Source organism: Nesoenas mayeri (genome assembly GCF_963082525.1).
Source record: "Nesoenas mayeri genome assembly, chromosome: 29".
NCBI classification, from domain to species: domain Eukaryota; kingdom Metazoa; phylum Chordata; class Aves; order Columbiformes; family Columbidae; genus Nesoenas; species Nesoenas mayeri.
In genome coordinates this window covers 121,879-137,283 of record NC_137561.1, presented here as the reverse complement: position 1 = coordinate 137,283, position 15,405 = coordinate 121,879, and the positions used below count along the sequence as shown (strand labels likewise).

Here is a 15,405-nt window from a genome sequence, read left to right as displayed (position 1 = left end):
GGCTTTTGGGGCTCATTGACCACCAGGGATTTTTGGAGGGAAGGTTTTGGTGTGAAATGGCCCAAATTTGGGCAAAAACACGTTTTCCAGAGATTTTGGACTGTTTTGGGTTCATTTTCCACCGATTTCAGCCTTAGTTTTGGGTTCATTTGCCACCAATTTTGGGCCTTTTTTTTGGTTCATTTTCTACACATTTCAGGCCTTTTTTTGGGTTCATTTTCCACCGATTTTGAGCCTTTTTTTGGGTTCATTATCCACAGATTTCGGGCCTTTTTTTGGGTTCATTTTCCACCGATTTCGGCGTCTCTTTGGGTTCATTTTCCACCAATTTCGGTCTTTTTTAGGTTCATTTTCCACCAATTTCGGCATCTCTTTGGGTTCATTTTCCACCAATTTCGGCATCTCTTTGGGTTCATTTTCCACCAATTTCGGCATCTCTTTGGGTTCATTTTCCACCAATTTCGGTCTTTTTTAGGTTCATTTTCCACCAATTTTGGCGTCTCTTTGGGTTCATTTTCCACCAATTTCGGCATCTCTTTGGGTTCATTTTCCACCAATTTCGGCATCTCTTTGGGTTCATTTTCCACCAATTTCGGTCTTTTTTAGGTTCATTTTCCACCAATTTTGGCGTCTCTTTGGGTTCATTTTCCACCAATTTCGGCATCTCTTTGGGTTCATTTTCCACTGATTTCGGCGTCTCTTTGGGTTCATTTTCCACCAATTTCGGCATCTCTTTGGGTTCATTTTCCACCAATTTCGGTCTTTTTTAGGTTCATTTTCCACCAATTTTGGCGTCTCTTTGGGTTCATTTTCCACCAATTTCGGCGTCTCTTTGGGTTCATTTTCCACCAATTTCACACTTTTTACTCTCCCCACAACCACTAGAGTCTAATTAGTAATTAAGCCGAGCTTAATGAGGTTTAAAGCTCATTTACCACGAAAACACCTCGTTTTTGGCTGTAATTTAAGGCAGAATCACACAAAAAAAACCGAAACCAAACCTCAGGGTTTTACAACTTTAAACTTTATTATTATTATTTCTCAACATCTCATAAAACTAAATCTCCCTTTAATTCTTATTTTAGCCAAAAATAAGTTGAAGTAGCTCTGTAACACCAACAGCAACAAATAACGTAAAATACAGTAAAATACAACAAAATTACAGCGATAAATCCACCACCAGCAGAAAATCAAACGCAACTGGAGCCTCTCGAGTGGGATCAGGTGGAAATTTGACCAAAATCTGAGGAAATGGGGCAAAAGGGCGAAAACCCATAAATATTGCCACTGTGAGAGCTCCGTAAAGTGCCCGGTCTGCGGGAAATGGCCAAAAAGGGCTTTTCCTCCCCAAAAATGCGGCAAAGAGCGGGGAAATGGATGTGAGGGCGGGTTTGGGGGTTCTGAAGGGGAATTTGGGTGTTTCTGAGGTAAAAAGTGCAGCAAAGGAGCAGAAATAGGGGGGAAATGGGGAAAAGGAGCGTTTGGGAAGGAAAAGAGGAGGAAGGAAGAGAAAAAGGGGGAGGAAAGGGGCACAATTTTCCTTAAATGTGGGGAAAATTGGGGGAGAAAATGGGGAGAAATAAGAGTGGATGAGGGTGCAAAAAAGGGCGGGAAGGAGCCTAAAAATGGGGGGAAAATGGGGAGGAAATTGGGAGGAAAAATGGGAGGAAAAGGGGCCACAAAAAGGTGGGAATGGGGGGAAAGAGAACGGAAAGGGGTGCAAAAAAGGGCGGGAAAGGGGCTAGAGGAAAGGGGTGGAAAATTGGGTCAAAAAAGGGCAGAAAGCACAAAAAAGGGCAGAAAATGGCCGGAAAAGGGCGCAAAAAAAGGATGGAAACAAGGGAGGGAATTGGCGCAGGAAAGGGACGGGAAATTGGGGGAAATTTGGGGGGAAAAGGGCGGGAGAGAGGGAGAAAAGGGGGGCAAAAAAGGGGCAAAAAAGGGTGGAAAGCACAAAAAAGGGCAGAAAATGGCTGGAAAAGGGCGCAAAAAAAAGGATGGAAACAAGGGAGGGAAGTGGCGCAGAAAAGGGATGGGAAATTGGGGCAAATTTGGGGGGAAAAGGGCGGAAAGAGGGAGAAAAGGGGTGCAAAAAAGGGCGGGAAAAGAGCTAGAGGAAAGGGGTGGAAAATTGGGTCAAAAAAGGGCAGAAAATGGTCGGAAAAGGGCACAAAAAATGATGGAAACAAGGGAGGGAATTGGTGCAGAAAAGGGACGGGAAATTGGGGGAAATTTGGGGGGAAAAGGGCGGGAAAGAGGGAGAAAAGGGGTGCAAAAAAGGGCGGGAAAAGAGCTAGAGGAAAGGGGTGGAAAATTGGGGCAAAAGAGGGCAGAAAATGGTCGGAAAAGGGCACAAAAAAAGGATGGAAACAAGGGAGGGAATTGGTGCAGAAAAGGGATGGGAAATTTGGGGGGAAAAGGGCGGGAAAGAGGGAGAAAAGGGGTGCAAAAAAGGGGCAAAAAAGGGTGGAAAGCAGCACAAAAAAGGGCAGAAAATGGCTGGAAAAGGGCGCAAAAAAAAAGGATGGAAACAAGGGAGGGAAGTGGCGCAGAAAAGGGACGGGAAATTGGGGCAAATTTGGGGGGAAAAGGGCGGAAAGAGGGAGAAAAGGGGTGCGAAAAAGGGCGGAAAGAGGGAGAAAAGGGGTGCAAAAAGGGCAAAAAAGGGCGGAAAGCAGCACAAAAAAGGGCAGAAAGTGGCCGGAAAAGGGCGCAAAAAAAGGATGGAAACAAGGGAGGGAAGTGGCGCAGAAAAGGGATGGGAAATTGGGGCAAATTTGGGGGGAAAAGGGCGGAAAGAGGGAGAAAAGGGGTGCAAAAAAGGGCGGGAAAAGAGCTAGAGGAAACGGGTGGAAAATTGGGGCAAAAAAGGGCAGAAAATGGTCAGAAAAGGGCACAAAAAAAGGATGGAAACAAGGGAGGGAATTGGTGCAGAAAAGGGACGGGAAATTGGGGGAAATTTGGGGGGAAAAGGGCGGGAAAGAGGGAGAAAAGGGGTGCGAAAAAGGGGCAAAAAAGGGCGTAAAGCAGCACAAAAAAGGGCAGAAAATGGCTGGAAAAGGGCGCAAAAAAAGGATGGAAACAAGGGAGGGAAGTGGCGCAGAAAAGAGACGGGAAATTGGGGCAAATTTGGGGGGAAAAGGGCGGAAAGAGGGAGAAAAGGGGTGCGAAAAAGGGCGGAAAGAGGGAGAAAAGGGGTGCGAAAAAGGGCGGGAAAGAGGGAGAAAAGGGGTGCGAAAAAGGGCGGGAAAGAGGGAGAAAAGGGGTGCGAAAAAGGGCGGGAAAGAGGGAGAAAAGGGCGGGAAAAAAGGGGGCGGGGAGGTGGGAGGTGAGCGAGGAGAGGGGCGGGGCCAGCGCGGGAGAGGGGGCGGGGCGAGGGCGCCCGTCATGCGCAGATGCGGATGCGCGTGCCCCTGCCCAGCACGCGGAAGAAGGGGCAGACGCGCTCGCGGAAGGCGGCGCGGAACGTGTGGATGTGGCCCATGGTGTCCGCGTTGTAGAAGCCCAACTGGCCCCTCTCGTAGTCCAGGTAGACCCGGAACCTCCGCGGCCTCTCCCCGGGCGCCAGCGGCGTCTGCTCCGCCCCCCCGCACGCCTGGTAGCGCCTCCCGTTGGTGCCCACGCACCACACCTCGCGGTTGCTGTGCGGGCGGGCCCGGTCCCGCCGCCGCGCCGCCGCCCCCACGGCCCAGCCGCGCCGCCCCGCGATCTCCACCTCCCAGTAGTGGCGGCCGCCGGTGAAGCCGGGCAGGCCCAGCACGCTGAAGTCGCCGTCGCCGCGCTGCTTGGCGGCGGGTTCGGCGCCGTCCGGGCGCCGCTCGGCCAGCTTGAGCCCGCGCCGGTCCAGGGACAGCGCCAGGCGCGGGTGCGCGCTCGCGGGGTCCAGCGTCACCTCCGCTGCGGGACGGGGGTCAGCGCCACGCGGGCCCGAGGGGCGAACCGCCGGCCCTCCCGGCACTGAACCCCGAGCCCTAAACCCCAGAGGCCTTCAAACCCCAAACCCTGGAGGTTTAAACCACAACGGCCTCCAAACCCCGAGCCCTAAACCCCAGAGGCCTTTAAACCCCAAACCCTGGGAGTTTAAACCACAACGGCCTCCAAACCCCGAGCCCTAAACCCCAGAGGCCTTTAAACCCCAAACTCTGTGAGGTTTAAACCACAATGGCCCCTGAACCCCAAACCTTTTGAGTTTCAAGCCCCAAACCTTTTGAGTTTCAAGCCCCAAACCTTTTGAGTGAGTTTCAAGCCCCAAACCTTTTGAGTTTCAAGCCCCAAACCCTTTGAGTTTCAAGCCCCAAACCCTTTGAGTTTCAAGCCCCAAACCCTTTGAGTTTCAAGCCCCAAACCCTTTGAGTTTCAAGCCCCAAACCCTTTGAGTTTCAAGCCCCAAACCCTTTGAGTTTCAAGCCCCAAACCCTTTGAGTTTCAAGCCCCAAACCCTTTGAGTTTCAAGCCCCAAACCCTTTGAGTCTTAAAGCCCCAAACCCTTCCAGTCTTAAAGCCCAAAGTCCTTTAAACCCCAAACCCTGGGAGGTTTAAACTGCCAGCCCTCCCAGTCTTAAACCACAACGGCCTCTGAACCCCAAACCCTTCGAGTCCTAAACCCCAAAGTCCTTTAAACCCCAAACCCTGGAGGTTTAAACCACAACGACCTCCGAACCCCAAACCCTTCGAGTCTTAAAGCCCAAAGTCCTTTAAACCCCAAATCCTGAGAGGTTTCAACCACAACGGCCTCCAAACCCCGAGCCCTAAACCCCAGAGGCCTTTAAACCCCAAACCCTGGCAGGTTTAAACCACAACAGCCTCTGAACCCCAAACCCTTTGAGTCTTAAAGCCCCAAACCCTTCCAGTCTTAAAGCCCAAAGTCCTTTAAACCCCAAATCCATCGAGGTTTAAACCATGAACCCTTTGAGTCTTAAAGCCCCAAACCCTTCAAGTCCTAAACCCCAAAGTCCTTTAAACCCCAAATCCTGGGAGGTTTAAACCACAACGGCCTCTGAACCCCAAACCCTTTGAGTCTTAAAGCCCCAAACCCTTCGAGTCTTAAAGCCCCAAACCCTTCGAGTCTTAAAGCCCCAAACCCTTCGAGTCTTAAAGCCCCAAACCCTTCGAGTCTTAAAGCCCCAAACCCTTCGAGTCTTAAAGCCCCAAACCCTTCGAGTCTTAAAGCCCCAAACCCTTCGAGTCTTAAAGCCCCAAACCCTTCGAGTCTTAAAGCCCCAAACCCTTCGAGTCTTAAAGCCCCAAACCCTTCGAGTCTTAAAGCCCCAAACCCTTCGAGTCTTAAAGCCCAAAGTCCTTTAAACCCCAAATCCTGGGAGGTTTAAACCACAACGGCCTCCGAACCCCGAGCCCTTCAAGTCTTAAAGCCCCAAACCCTTCAAGTCTTAAAGCCCCAAACCCTTCAAGTCTTAAAGCCCCAAACCCTTCAAGTCTTAAAGCCCAAAGTCCTTTAAACCTCAAACCCTTCCAGTCTTAAAGCCCCAAACCCTTCCAGTCTTAAAGCCCCAAACCCTTCGAGTCCTAAACCCCAAAGTCCTTTAAACCCCAAACCCTGGCAGGTTTAAACCACAATGGCCTCTGAACCCCAAGCCCTTCGAGTCTTAAAGCCCAAAGTCCTTCAAACCCCAAACCCTGGGAGGTTTAAACCACAATGGCCCCTGAACCCTGAGCCCTTCAGGTCCTAAACCCCAGACTCCTTTAAACCCCAAACCCTGGGAGGTTTAAACCACAATGGCCCCCGAACTCCGAGCCCTTCGGGTCCTAAACCCCAGAGTCCTTTAAACCCCAAACCCTGGGAGGTTTAAACCACAACGGCCTCCGAACCCCAAGCCCTTCGAGTCTTAAAGCCCCAAGCCCTTCGAGTCTTAAAGCCCCAAGCCCTTCCAGTCTTAAAGCCCCAAGCCCTTCCAGTCTTAAAGCCCCAAGCCCTTCCAGTCTTAAAGCCCAAAGGCCTCTGAACCCACACCCTGCGAGGCTTAAACTGCCAGCCCTCCCGGTCCTAAGAACCCCGAGCCCTTCGGGTCCTAAACCCCAGAGTCCTTTAAACCCCAAATCCTGGGAGGTTTAAACCACAAGTCCCCCCAGTCTTAAACCACAATGGCCTCTGAACCCCAAACCCTTCGAGTCCTAAACCCCAAAGTCCTTTAAACCCCAAACCCTTCCAGTCTTAAAGCCCAAAGTCCTTTAAACCCCAAATCCTGGGAGGTTTAAACCACAAGTCCTCCCAGTCTTAAACCACAACGGCCTTTGAACCCCGAGCCCTTCGAGTCTTAAAGCCCCAGACCCTTCCAGTCCTAAAGCCCAAAGGCCTTTAAACCCAAATCCTGCGAGGTTTAAACCATGAGTCCTCCCAGTCTTAAACCACAACAGCCTCTGAATCCCGAGCCCTTCGAGTCTTAAAGCCCCAAACCCTTCGAGTCCAAAAGCCCAAAGTCCTTTAAACCCCAAATCCATCGAGGTTTAAACCATGAACCCTTTGAGTATTAAAGCCCCAAACCCTTCGAGTCCTAAACCCCAAAGTCCTTTAAACCCCAAATCCTGGGAGGTTTAAACCACGAGTCCTTAGAGTCTTAAAGCCCAAATCCTGCCCCAAACCCTTTGAGTTTCAACCCCAAAACCCTTCAAGTCTCAAGCCCCAAAAGGCTCCGAATTGGCCCCGTTTTCGCGGTCCGGTCGCTCACCCTTGGGGACTTTGCTGAACACCTTCTCCATCTTCCTCATCACCACGTCCTGCAGGAAGCAGTTCCCGTATTTCTTGCCCACGTCCACAGGCACCATCTCGGGCTCCTGGAATTTGATGTTTTCACATCTGAAATCAAGAAATTCAACAGAAAATTGGGAATTTGGCTCATTTTTGTCCCCCCCTGGAAAAGCTCGTTAGAGCGAGAACGTCACTGACCTGATGAAGGTGCCTTTGATGTCCTGGATACAGAGAAACGGGAGGAAAAGGGGGAAAAGAGGAATTAGGGGGATTGAGGCTGAATTTGATGTTTTCGCACCCAAAATGTTGGAGAATTTCAAAGTGTGGAAATTGTGGGAGGGGTTTGAGGGGGTGAATGGGGGATCGGGAGCCTCGAGTGGGGTGAAATTTGGGTGAAAATTTGGACACAATTTGGCCCAAATTGGGACAAAATCCACACCAAAATTGGGGTAGAATTCGCCCTAAATCGGACCAAATCCGCCCCAAAACATGGATGAAATCCGCCCCAGGATTTGAACCTGATTTGCCTAAAACTTGGACAGAAATGACCCCAAATTGGGACATAATCTGCCCAAAATTTGGGACAAAATCCGCCCCAAAACTTGGGACAAAATCCGCTCCAAATTTAGGACACAGTTTGCCCATAATTGGACACAATGCACCCCAAATTTGGGACACAATCCGCCCCAAATCAGGACAGAACTCACCCACATCTGGGACACAATATCCGCCCCACATCTGGGACATGATATCCACCCCAATTTGGACAGAACTCACCCAAAATCGGGACACGATTCGCCCCCAATTTGGGACACAATTCGCCCCAAATCAGGACAGAACGTGTCCCAGATTTGGGACACAATTCGCCCCAAATCGGGACAGAATGCGCCCCAAATTTGAACCTGATTCACCCCAAATCAGGACAGAATGCACCCCCACTTTGGGACACGATCCGTCCTCAATCTGGGACACGATCCACCCCAAAATCGGGACACGATCCACCCCAAAATCGGGACACTATTTGCCCCCAATTTGGGGACGCGATCCGCCCCAAAATTGGGACACGATCCGCCCCAAATCAAGACACGATCCGCCCCAAATCAAGACACGATCCGCCCCAAATTTGGCCGTTTCTCCCCATATCTGGCCCAAACGTCCCCCGGGAGGCACCTTGATGAGCTGCAGCCCGTGGTGGCGCGCGTCGTCCTGCGCCTGCGCGACGAGCCGCTCCAGCGCCGCGCGCTGCGTCTCCAGCGCCGCCACGTTGCGGCTCTGGCGCGCCAGCAGCCCCTGGAAGCGCGACTCCAGCTGCTGCAGCTGCTGCACCTGCTCCCCCAGCAGGAACCGCTGCAGCGCCTCCAGCTCCGCCTGCAGCTCCTGCAGCTCCAGCTGCATCTGCTCCTGCAGAAATGGGGAGAAACGGGGGGAAAGTGACCCAAAACTCGGGGAAAATGACCCAAAACTGCACCCAAAACCTGCTCCAGCTCTGCATGCAGCTCCTGCAGCTCCAGCTGCATCTGCACCTGCAGAAATGGGGAGAAACGGGGGGAAAAATGAGCCAATATTGCACCCAAAAACTGCCCCAGGTCCACATGCAGCTCCTGCAGCTCCAGCTGCATCTGTTCCTGCAGAAATGGGGGGAAAATGGGGGAAAATGAGCCCAGATTGCACCCAGAACCTGCCCCAGCTCTGCATGCAGCTCCTGCAGCTCCAGCTGCATCTGCTCCTGGAAATGGGGAGAAACGGGGGGAAAATGAGCCCAGATTGCACCCAAATCCTGCCCCAGCTCCACATGCAGCTCCTGCAGCTCCAGCTGCATCTGCTCCCGCAGAAAGGGGGAGAAATGGGGGGAAAATGAGCCAAAACTGGAGGGAAATGAGCCCACATTGCACCCAAAACTTGCACCAGTTCCTGCAGCTGCATCTGCTCCTGGAAACAGGGAGAAATGGGAAAATGAGCCCAGATTGCACCCAAAAGCTGCTGCAGCTCCGCATGCAGCTCCTGCAGCTCCAGCTGCATCTGCTCCCGCAGAAATGGGGAGAAATGGGGGGAAAATGAGCCCAGATTGCACCCAGAAGCTGCACCAGTTCCTGCAGCTCCAGCTGCATCTGCTCCTGCAGAAAGGGGGAGAAATGGGGGTAAAATGAGCCAAAACTGGGGGAAAATGAGCCCAGATTGCACCCAGAAGCTGCACCAGCTCCATCTGCAGCTCCAGCTTCATCTGTTCCTGCAGAAATGGGGAGAAACGGGGAGAAATGGGAGGGAAATGAGCCAAAATTGTGGGAAATGGGCTGAGATTGCACCCAGAACCAGGATTTTGGGTGGAAAAGGCAGGAAAATGGGAAGTGAAGGGATTTGGCTCCGTCTCACCCTCAGCTCCGTGATTTTCGCCTCCTCGTGGGATTTTTGCTTCACAACCGCGTCCAGTTTCTGCTTGAGCGGCTCCAGGTGCCTCTGGAGCTTGTTCTGGGGGGAGAAAATACATTAAAAGACCCAATTCCCTCATTTTTCACCTGTTTATAAGACTAATCCTGGGTTATCACCCGGTTTAGAGCCTTTCTGTGTTGTGTTTTAACTAAAAACGCCAAAAATCCCCCCAAAAATCACCCAGGATGGTGATCAGCTCTTAAGCTTGGCTTAAAGTTAGACCCGGCTTAAAGTTAGACCCGGCTTAAAGTTAGACCCGGCTTAACTAGAACCAATGTGCAAAAAAACGGGATTTCCAGCCTGATTTCGCCGCTTTTGTCCTCGTTATGAGCCAAAAAAAACCCCAAAATGTCATTTTCAAGCCCCAAAATGCCACTTTGGACACAAGAAACGTCCCATTTGACGGAAAATTCATCTGGTCGGCGCCAAAAATGCGCCGTTTTGTCCCCAAAAATGCCCCGCTTGACACCCAAAAGATGCTGTTCTGCCCCCAAAAAACTGTTTAATGCTTTAATTGCCCTGTTTGACGCCCCCAAAAAACCCCATTTGACACCTAAAATGCCCCATTTGATGCCCAAAAGACGCCCCTATTTGAAACCTAAAATGCCCCGTTTGATACCCAAAACCCACCTCGTTTGTTGCCCCAAAACTGCCCAATTTGATGCCCAAAACTCCGCATTTGATGCCTCAAAAATGCCCCATTCGATGCCCAAAATACCTCCTATTTGACACCTAAAAACCACCCCGTTTGATGCCCTAAAAACCACCCTGTTCGACGCCCAAAAGACGCCCCAATTTTGATCCCAAACCCACCCCAATTGACACCCAAAAAACACCCCCTTTGATGCCCCAAAAACACCCTGTTCGATGCCCCAAAAAATGCCCGTTTGACACCCAAAATTGCCCTGTTTGGTGCTGCAAAAATCCCATGTTCAACACCTAAAATACCCCCATTTGATACCCAAAACCCACCCCATTTGACACCCAAAAAGACCCAGTTCGGTACCCAAAAGACGCCCCGCCCCGTTCGACGCCCCAAACTGCCCCAATTTGACCCCAAACCCACCCCATTTGACACCCAAAAAACACCCCGTTTGATGCCCCAAAAAACACCCCGTTCAACACCTAAAATGCTCCATTTGATGCCAAAATCCCACCCCATTTGACACCCAAAAAAACCTGGTTCGATACCCAAAATACGCCCCGTTTGACGCCCCAAACTGCCCCAATTTGACCCCAAAACCACCCCGTTTGACCCCCCAAAACCCTCACCCTATATTCAGTGACCACGTCCTCGAGGGGCAGCAGCTCTGCGCCCGGTGCGCCCGCGACTCCCGGCACACCACGCAATCACCCCAAAAGCCCATTTGACACCCAAAACACCCCGTTTGACACCCCAAAACCCCCATTTGACACCCAAAACACCCCGTTTGACATCCCAAAACCCCCATTTGACACCTAAAATACGCCATTTCACCCCCCCAGAACCCTCATCCTGTACTTGGTGACCACCTCCTCAAGGGGCAGCAGCTCTGCGCCCGCGACTGTCGGCACACCACGCAATCACCCCAAAACCCCATTTGACACCCAAAACACCCCATTTAACACCCAAAACACCCTGTTTGACACCCCAAAACCCCCATTTGACACCTAAAATACCCTATTTCAGCCCCCAAAACCCTCACCCTATATTCAGTGACCACCTCCTCAAGGGGCAGCAGCTGTGCGCCCGGTGCACCCGCGACTCTCGGCACACCACGCAATCACCCCAAAACCCCATTTGACACCCAAAACACCCCATGTGACCCCCCAAAACCCCCGTTTGACACTCCAAAACCCCCATTTGACCCCCTAAAACCCCCATCCTGTACTCGGTGACCACCTCCTCGAGCGGCAGCACGCTGTGCGCCCGGTGCGCCCGCGACTGTCGGCACACCACGCAATCACCCCAAAACCCCATTTGACACCCAAAACACCCCATTTGACACCCAAAACACCCCATTTGATACCCCAGAACCCCCGTGTGACCCCCCAAATCCCCCATGTGACACCCCAAACCCCTCACCCTATATTCCGTGCCCACCTCCTCGAGCGGCAGCAGCTGTGCGCTCGGTGCCCCCGCGACTCTCGGCACACCACGCAATCACCCCAGAACCCCATTTGACACCCAAAATACCCCGTTTGACACCCCAAAACCCCCATTTGACCCTCCAAACCCCTCACCCTGTACTCGGTGACCACCTCCTCGAGCGGCAGCACGCTGTGCGCCCGGTGCGCCCGTGACTCCCGGCACACCACGCAAATGGCGTCCTCGTCCACCTCGCAGAACAGCTTGAGCGGCTCCTGGTGCCTCTGGCACAACTCGGGGGGTCCCCCCTGTCCCCCCCCGGGCCCCCCCGGTCGCTGCGGGTGCAGCTGCCGGATGATTTGCACCATATTGGCCAATTGTAAATTGGGCCGGAAATTCCGCTGGTAAAAGGTTTTGCGGCATTGGGGGCAGGTGAACGGGGGCGAGCGGCGCGGGGGGGTTTGCGGTGGGGGCGCTTCTTCCTCTTCCTCTTCCTCCTCCTCTTCCTCCTCCTCTTCCTCCTCCACATCCTCCTCCATCACGTCCTCATCGTAATTGTAATATGCATCATCCGGCGCGTTGTCCCAAGTTTCCTCGTCCTCCTCCTCGTCTTCATCCCAAAGCTCCGTGGTTTCCTCTTCCTCCTCGCTCCACATTTCCTCCTCTTCCTCTTCCTCCTCCTCTTCCTCTTCCTCGTCCACCTCTCCCCCCGCGGCCGTCACGTTGTCATTGTCGTTGTCACCGTTGTCGTTGTCCCAGAGGCGCGCGATGCAGCGGCGGCAGAAGTTGTGGCCGCAGCCGATGGACACGGGGTCGGCGAAGTAGTCGAGGCAGATGGCGCAGATCGCCTCCTCGCGCAGCGTCTGCACCGCGTCCGGCCGCGCCGGCGCCGCCATGCCCGCACCTGCGCCCAAACGGACCCGTTAGGGGCTTTTAGCTCTTTTGCACACTTTTTTGGTCTCTTTTTTACCACCATTTCCCCTCTTTTTCCTCCCTCTTTCCCCCCTTTTCCCTCTCTTTTCCCTCCCCTTTTCCGTCCCCTTTCCCTCCTTCTTTTCCCTCCCCTTCTCTTTTCCCTCCCCTTTTCCATCCCCTTTCCCCCCCTCTTTTCCCTCCCCTTTTCCCCCCTCTCTTTTCCCTCCCCTTTTCCCCCCTCTCTTTTCCCTCCCCTTTTCCCCCCTCTCTTTTCCCTCCCCTTTTCCCCCCTCTCTTTTCCCTCCCCTTTTCCCCCCTCTCTTTTCCCTCCCCTTTTCCCCCCTCTCTTTTCCCTCCCCTTTTCCCCCCTCTCTTTTCCCTCCCCTTTTCCCCCCTCTCTTTTCCCTCCCCTTTTCCCCCTCTCTTTTCCCTCCCCTTTTCCCCCCTTTCTTTTCCCCCCCTCTCTTTTCCCTCCCCTTTTCCCCCCTCTCTTTTCCCCTTCTTTTCCCTCCCTCTTTTCCCCCCTCTTTTCCCTCCTCTTCTCTTTTTCCTCCCCTTTCCCCCCCCTTCTCTTTTTCCTCCCCTTCCCCCCCCTTCTCCTTTTCCTCCCCCTTTCCCCCCCTTCTCCTTTTCCTCCCCCTTTCCCCCCCTTCTCCTTTTCCTCCCCTTTTCCCCCCTTCTCCTTTTCCTCCCCTTTTCCCCCCTTCTCCTTTTCCTCCCCTTTTCCCCCCTTCTCCTTTTCCTCCCCTTTTCCCCCCTTCTCCTTTTCCTCCCCTTTTCCCCCCCTTCTCCTTTTCCTCCCCTTTCCCCCTCCTTCTCCTTTTCCTCCCCCTTTCCCCCCCCTTCTCCTTTTCCTCCCCCTTTCCCCCCCCTTCTCCTTTTCCTCCCCCTTTCCCCCCTTCTCCTTTTCCTCCCCCTTTCCCCCCTTCTCCTTTTCCTCCCCCTTTCCCCCCTTCTCCTTTTCCTCCCCTTTTCCCTCCTTCTCCTTTTCCTCCCCTTTTCCCTCCTTCTCCTTTTCCTCCCCTTTTCCCCCCTTCTCCTTTTCCTCCCCTTTCCCCCCCTTCTCCTTTTCCTCCCCTTTTCCCCCCTTCTCCTTTTCCTCCCCTTTCCCCCCCTTCTCCTTTTCCTCCCCTTTTCCCTCCCTCTTCCTCCCTCTCTTTCCCTCCTTCTTCTTCCCCTCTTCCCCCCCTTTTCTTCCCTTCCTTTCCTCCTTCTTCCCCTCTTTTCCCCCTACTTTTCCCTCCCATTTTCTTCTCTTTTCCTTCCCTTCCCCCCTTTTTCCTCCCTCATCCCCCTTTTCTTCCCTTTTTCCCCTCTTCCCCCTCCTTTTTCCCCCCCTTTTCCTCCCCTTTTCCCCTCTTCCCCCCTCACTTTTTCCTCCCCTTTTCCTTTTTACCCCATTTTCCCCCTTCTTTTCCCCTCTTCTTACCCCCCTTTCCCCTCTTTTCCCCCTTCTTTTCCTCCCCCCTTTTCTTCTCTTTTTCCTTTTCCCCTTCTTCTTCCCTTTTCTCTTTCACTTCCCCCCTTTTCTCTCTCTTCTTCCTCCATTTTCTTCCCTTTTTCCCCCTTTTTTCCCCTCCTTTCCCTCCTCCCCTCCCCCCCCTTAACCCGGGCCTATCCCGGCCCGGCTCCCCCGCACCCGCCGGCCCCGCTCACCCCCTGGGCCAGACTTTGCGCCCCCCCCGTCTTTAGGCCTCAACGCTAAGCCGGGCTTAACCCCCACTAGGCCACAGCCCGGGGGGAGACGCTCTATCCCGCTCCTCCCGCTTCCCCCACCGCCGCTCTATGATCCCGGGAGGGCTCCCCAAACCTCCGGCAAACACCCCACCACTTCCGCCTTCCGGTCCCGCTGGCGGCAGACCCGCCCTTTTTACCACCACCTGACCGGAAGCGGCAGCGCGTCGCTAGGCAACCGGGCGTGCGGGGACCAGGAGGCCTTTCCCACCCGCACCCCCGCGCTCCCGTTGCCGCAACAACCGGCGCCGCGTTGTCCCCGAGGAACCGGCACCGCGTTATCCCCACGGTGCGAAGCGGCGATACCTCTGTGGCCTCCGCCCGCCAGCGGGCTTGTCTACCCCGCCGCCTCGTTGCTCTGGGAGGTCTGAGGCTCGCTGGACGGGCTGAGTCTGACGGGGAAGGGGCGTGGCCTCGGCGGGAGGGGGCGTGGCCGGCGGCGGCGGGAATTGCGGCGCGGGCGGGCGCGTCACACAGCGCCCGGCTAGCTCAGTCGGTAGAGCATGAGACTCTTAATCTCAGGGTCGTGGGTTCGAGCCCCACGTTGGGCGACTTCATTTTTTTCTTTCTTTTTAATTTTTTCACCCTAATATGCCTCGAATATTTTTTATCGCCCCACCGGATCCTTCCTCTCACCCCAAAACGCCACATTTGACCCCAAAACCCTCCCCGTTTGACCTCCAAAAATGCCTCATTTGACACAAAACCAGCCCCGTTTTGCAAAAAAAACCCCATAATGTTGACACCTAAAATGTCCCATTTGATGCCCAAAATCCGCCCCGTTAGGCGCCCAAACCCGCCCCGTTTGAAACCTCGAACTGCCCCGTTTGATGCCCAAAAATCCCCATTCGACGCCCCAACAACCCCCCATTTAACACTAAAATGCCCCATTTGACGCCCAAATATCCCCAATTTGATGCCCAAATATCTCCGTTTGACCCCAAAAGCCCCCTTTGACGGCTGAAACACCCACATCTGTTTCTGTAGTGTAGTGGTTATCACGTTCGCCTCACACGCGAAAGGTCCCCGGTTCGAAACCGGGCAGAAACAGCTATTTTCCTTTTTAATATATTTTAATATATTTCCTTTTTAATATATTTTGCGGCTCAATATTCCTCTAAATTTGCGGTTGCAAAAAATACGTATTTACGGCAAAAAAAAAAGTGGGAGAATTAGAATTTCAAGAGAAATATCGAAATCCAGCAGAGATGGGCGGGAATTTCGAAATTCAATTTAATTTTTAGAATAAAATAATTATAGAGTGTCCTTCCCTGACCGGGAATCGAACCCGGGCCGCGGCGGTGAAAGCGCCGAATCCTGACCACTAGACCACCAGGGAGATGCGCTGTTTTCCCCCAAATTTTACCGTTTTCATCGATTATTTGCGCCATCAAATTCTTGTCTTTCATTACCCGACAGGAGCCGCTTTGCTCTGGCCGCGGAATTAATTAAAAAATAGCTAAATTAATTTAAACCGTTATTTTAAAGAGAGAAAATACTTACAAAATAATTAAAAATAATGAAAAATCTGTGTTTTATCTAAACCAGCTCTCCCTGG

The 15,405-nt window shown here is 53.0% G+C and overlaps 1 protein-coding gene across 2 annotated transcripts; it reads right to left on the bottom strand.

Annotated features, from left to right (window-relative positions):
• Nucleotides 1–1,002: 1,002 nt before the first annotated feature.
• Nucleotides 1,003–14,686, bottom strand: TRIM41 (tripartite motif containing 41). Of its 2 annotated transcripts, none has more exons than XM_080360885.1 (7): nucleotides 13,924–14,686; nucleotides 11,354–12,102; nucleotides 9,074–9,169; nucleotides 7,874–8,104; nucleotides 6,902–6,924; nucleotides 6,684–6,811; nucleotides 1,003–3,897 (listed from the first exon to the last, which is right to left on the bottom strand). In XM_080360885.1, exons 2-7 carry the CDS (start codon nucleotides 12,092–12,094, stop codon nucleotides 3,386–3,388), a joined length of 1,731 nt encoding a protein of 576 aa, XP_080217011.1. In that variant the 5' UTR covers nucleotides 12,095–12,102; nucleotides 13,924–14,686; the 3' UTR covers nucleotides 1,003–3,385. The 2 variants fall into 2 exon arrangements, with proteins under 2 accessions (XP_080217011.1, XP_080217010.1); XM_080360884.1 differs by lacking the exon at nucleotides 13,924–14,686 and adding an exon at nucleotides 13,770–13,913.
• Nucleotides 14,687–15,405: the final 719 nt, after the last annotated feature.

What these genes read in the sequence shown, in the direction of transcription:
- TRIM41 (XM_080360885.1), bottom strand. Translation starts at nt 12,094, where the DNA reads ATGGCGGCGCCGGCGCGGCCGGACGCGGTGCAGACGCTGCGCGAGGAG. An exon ending in AGGTGGTCACCGAGTACAGG is followed by an intron (nt 9,170 to 11,353) that starts GTGAGGGGTTTG and finishes TTCTCCCCCCAG; the next exon opens with AACAAGCTCCAGAGGCACCT. An exon ending in ATCAAAGGCACCTTCATCAG is followed by an intron (nt 6,812 to 6,901) that starts GTCAGTGACGTT and finishes TCTTGATTTCAG; the next exon opens with ATGTGAAAACATCAAATTCC.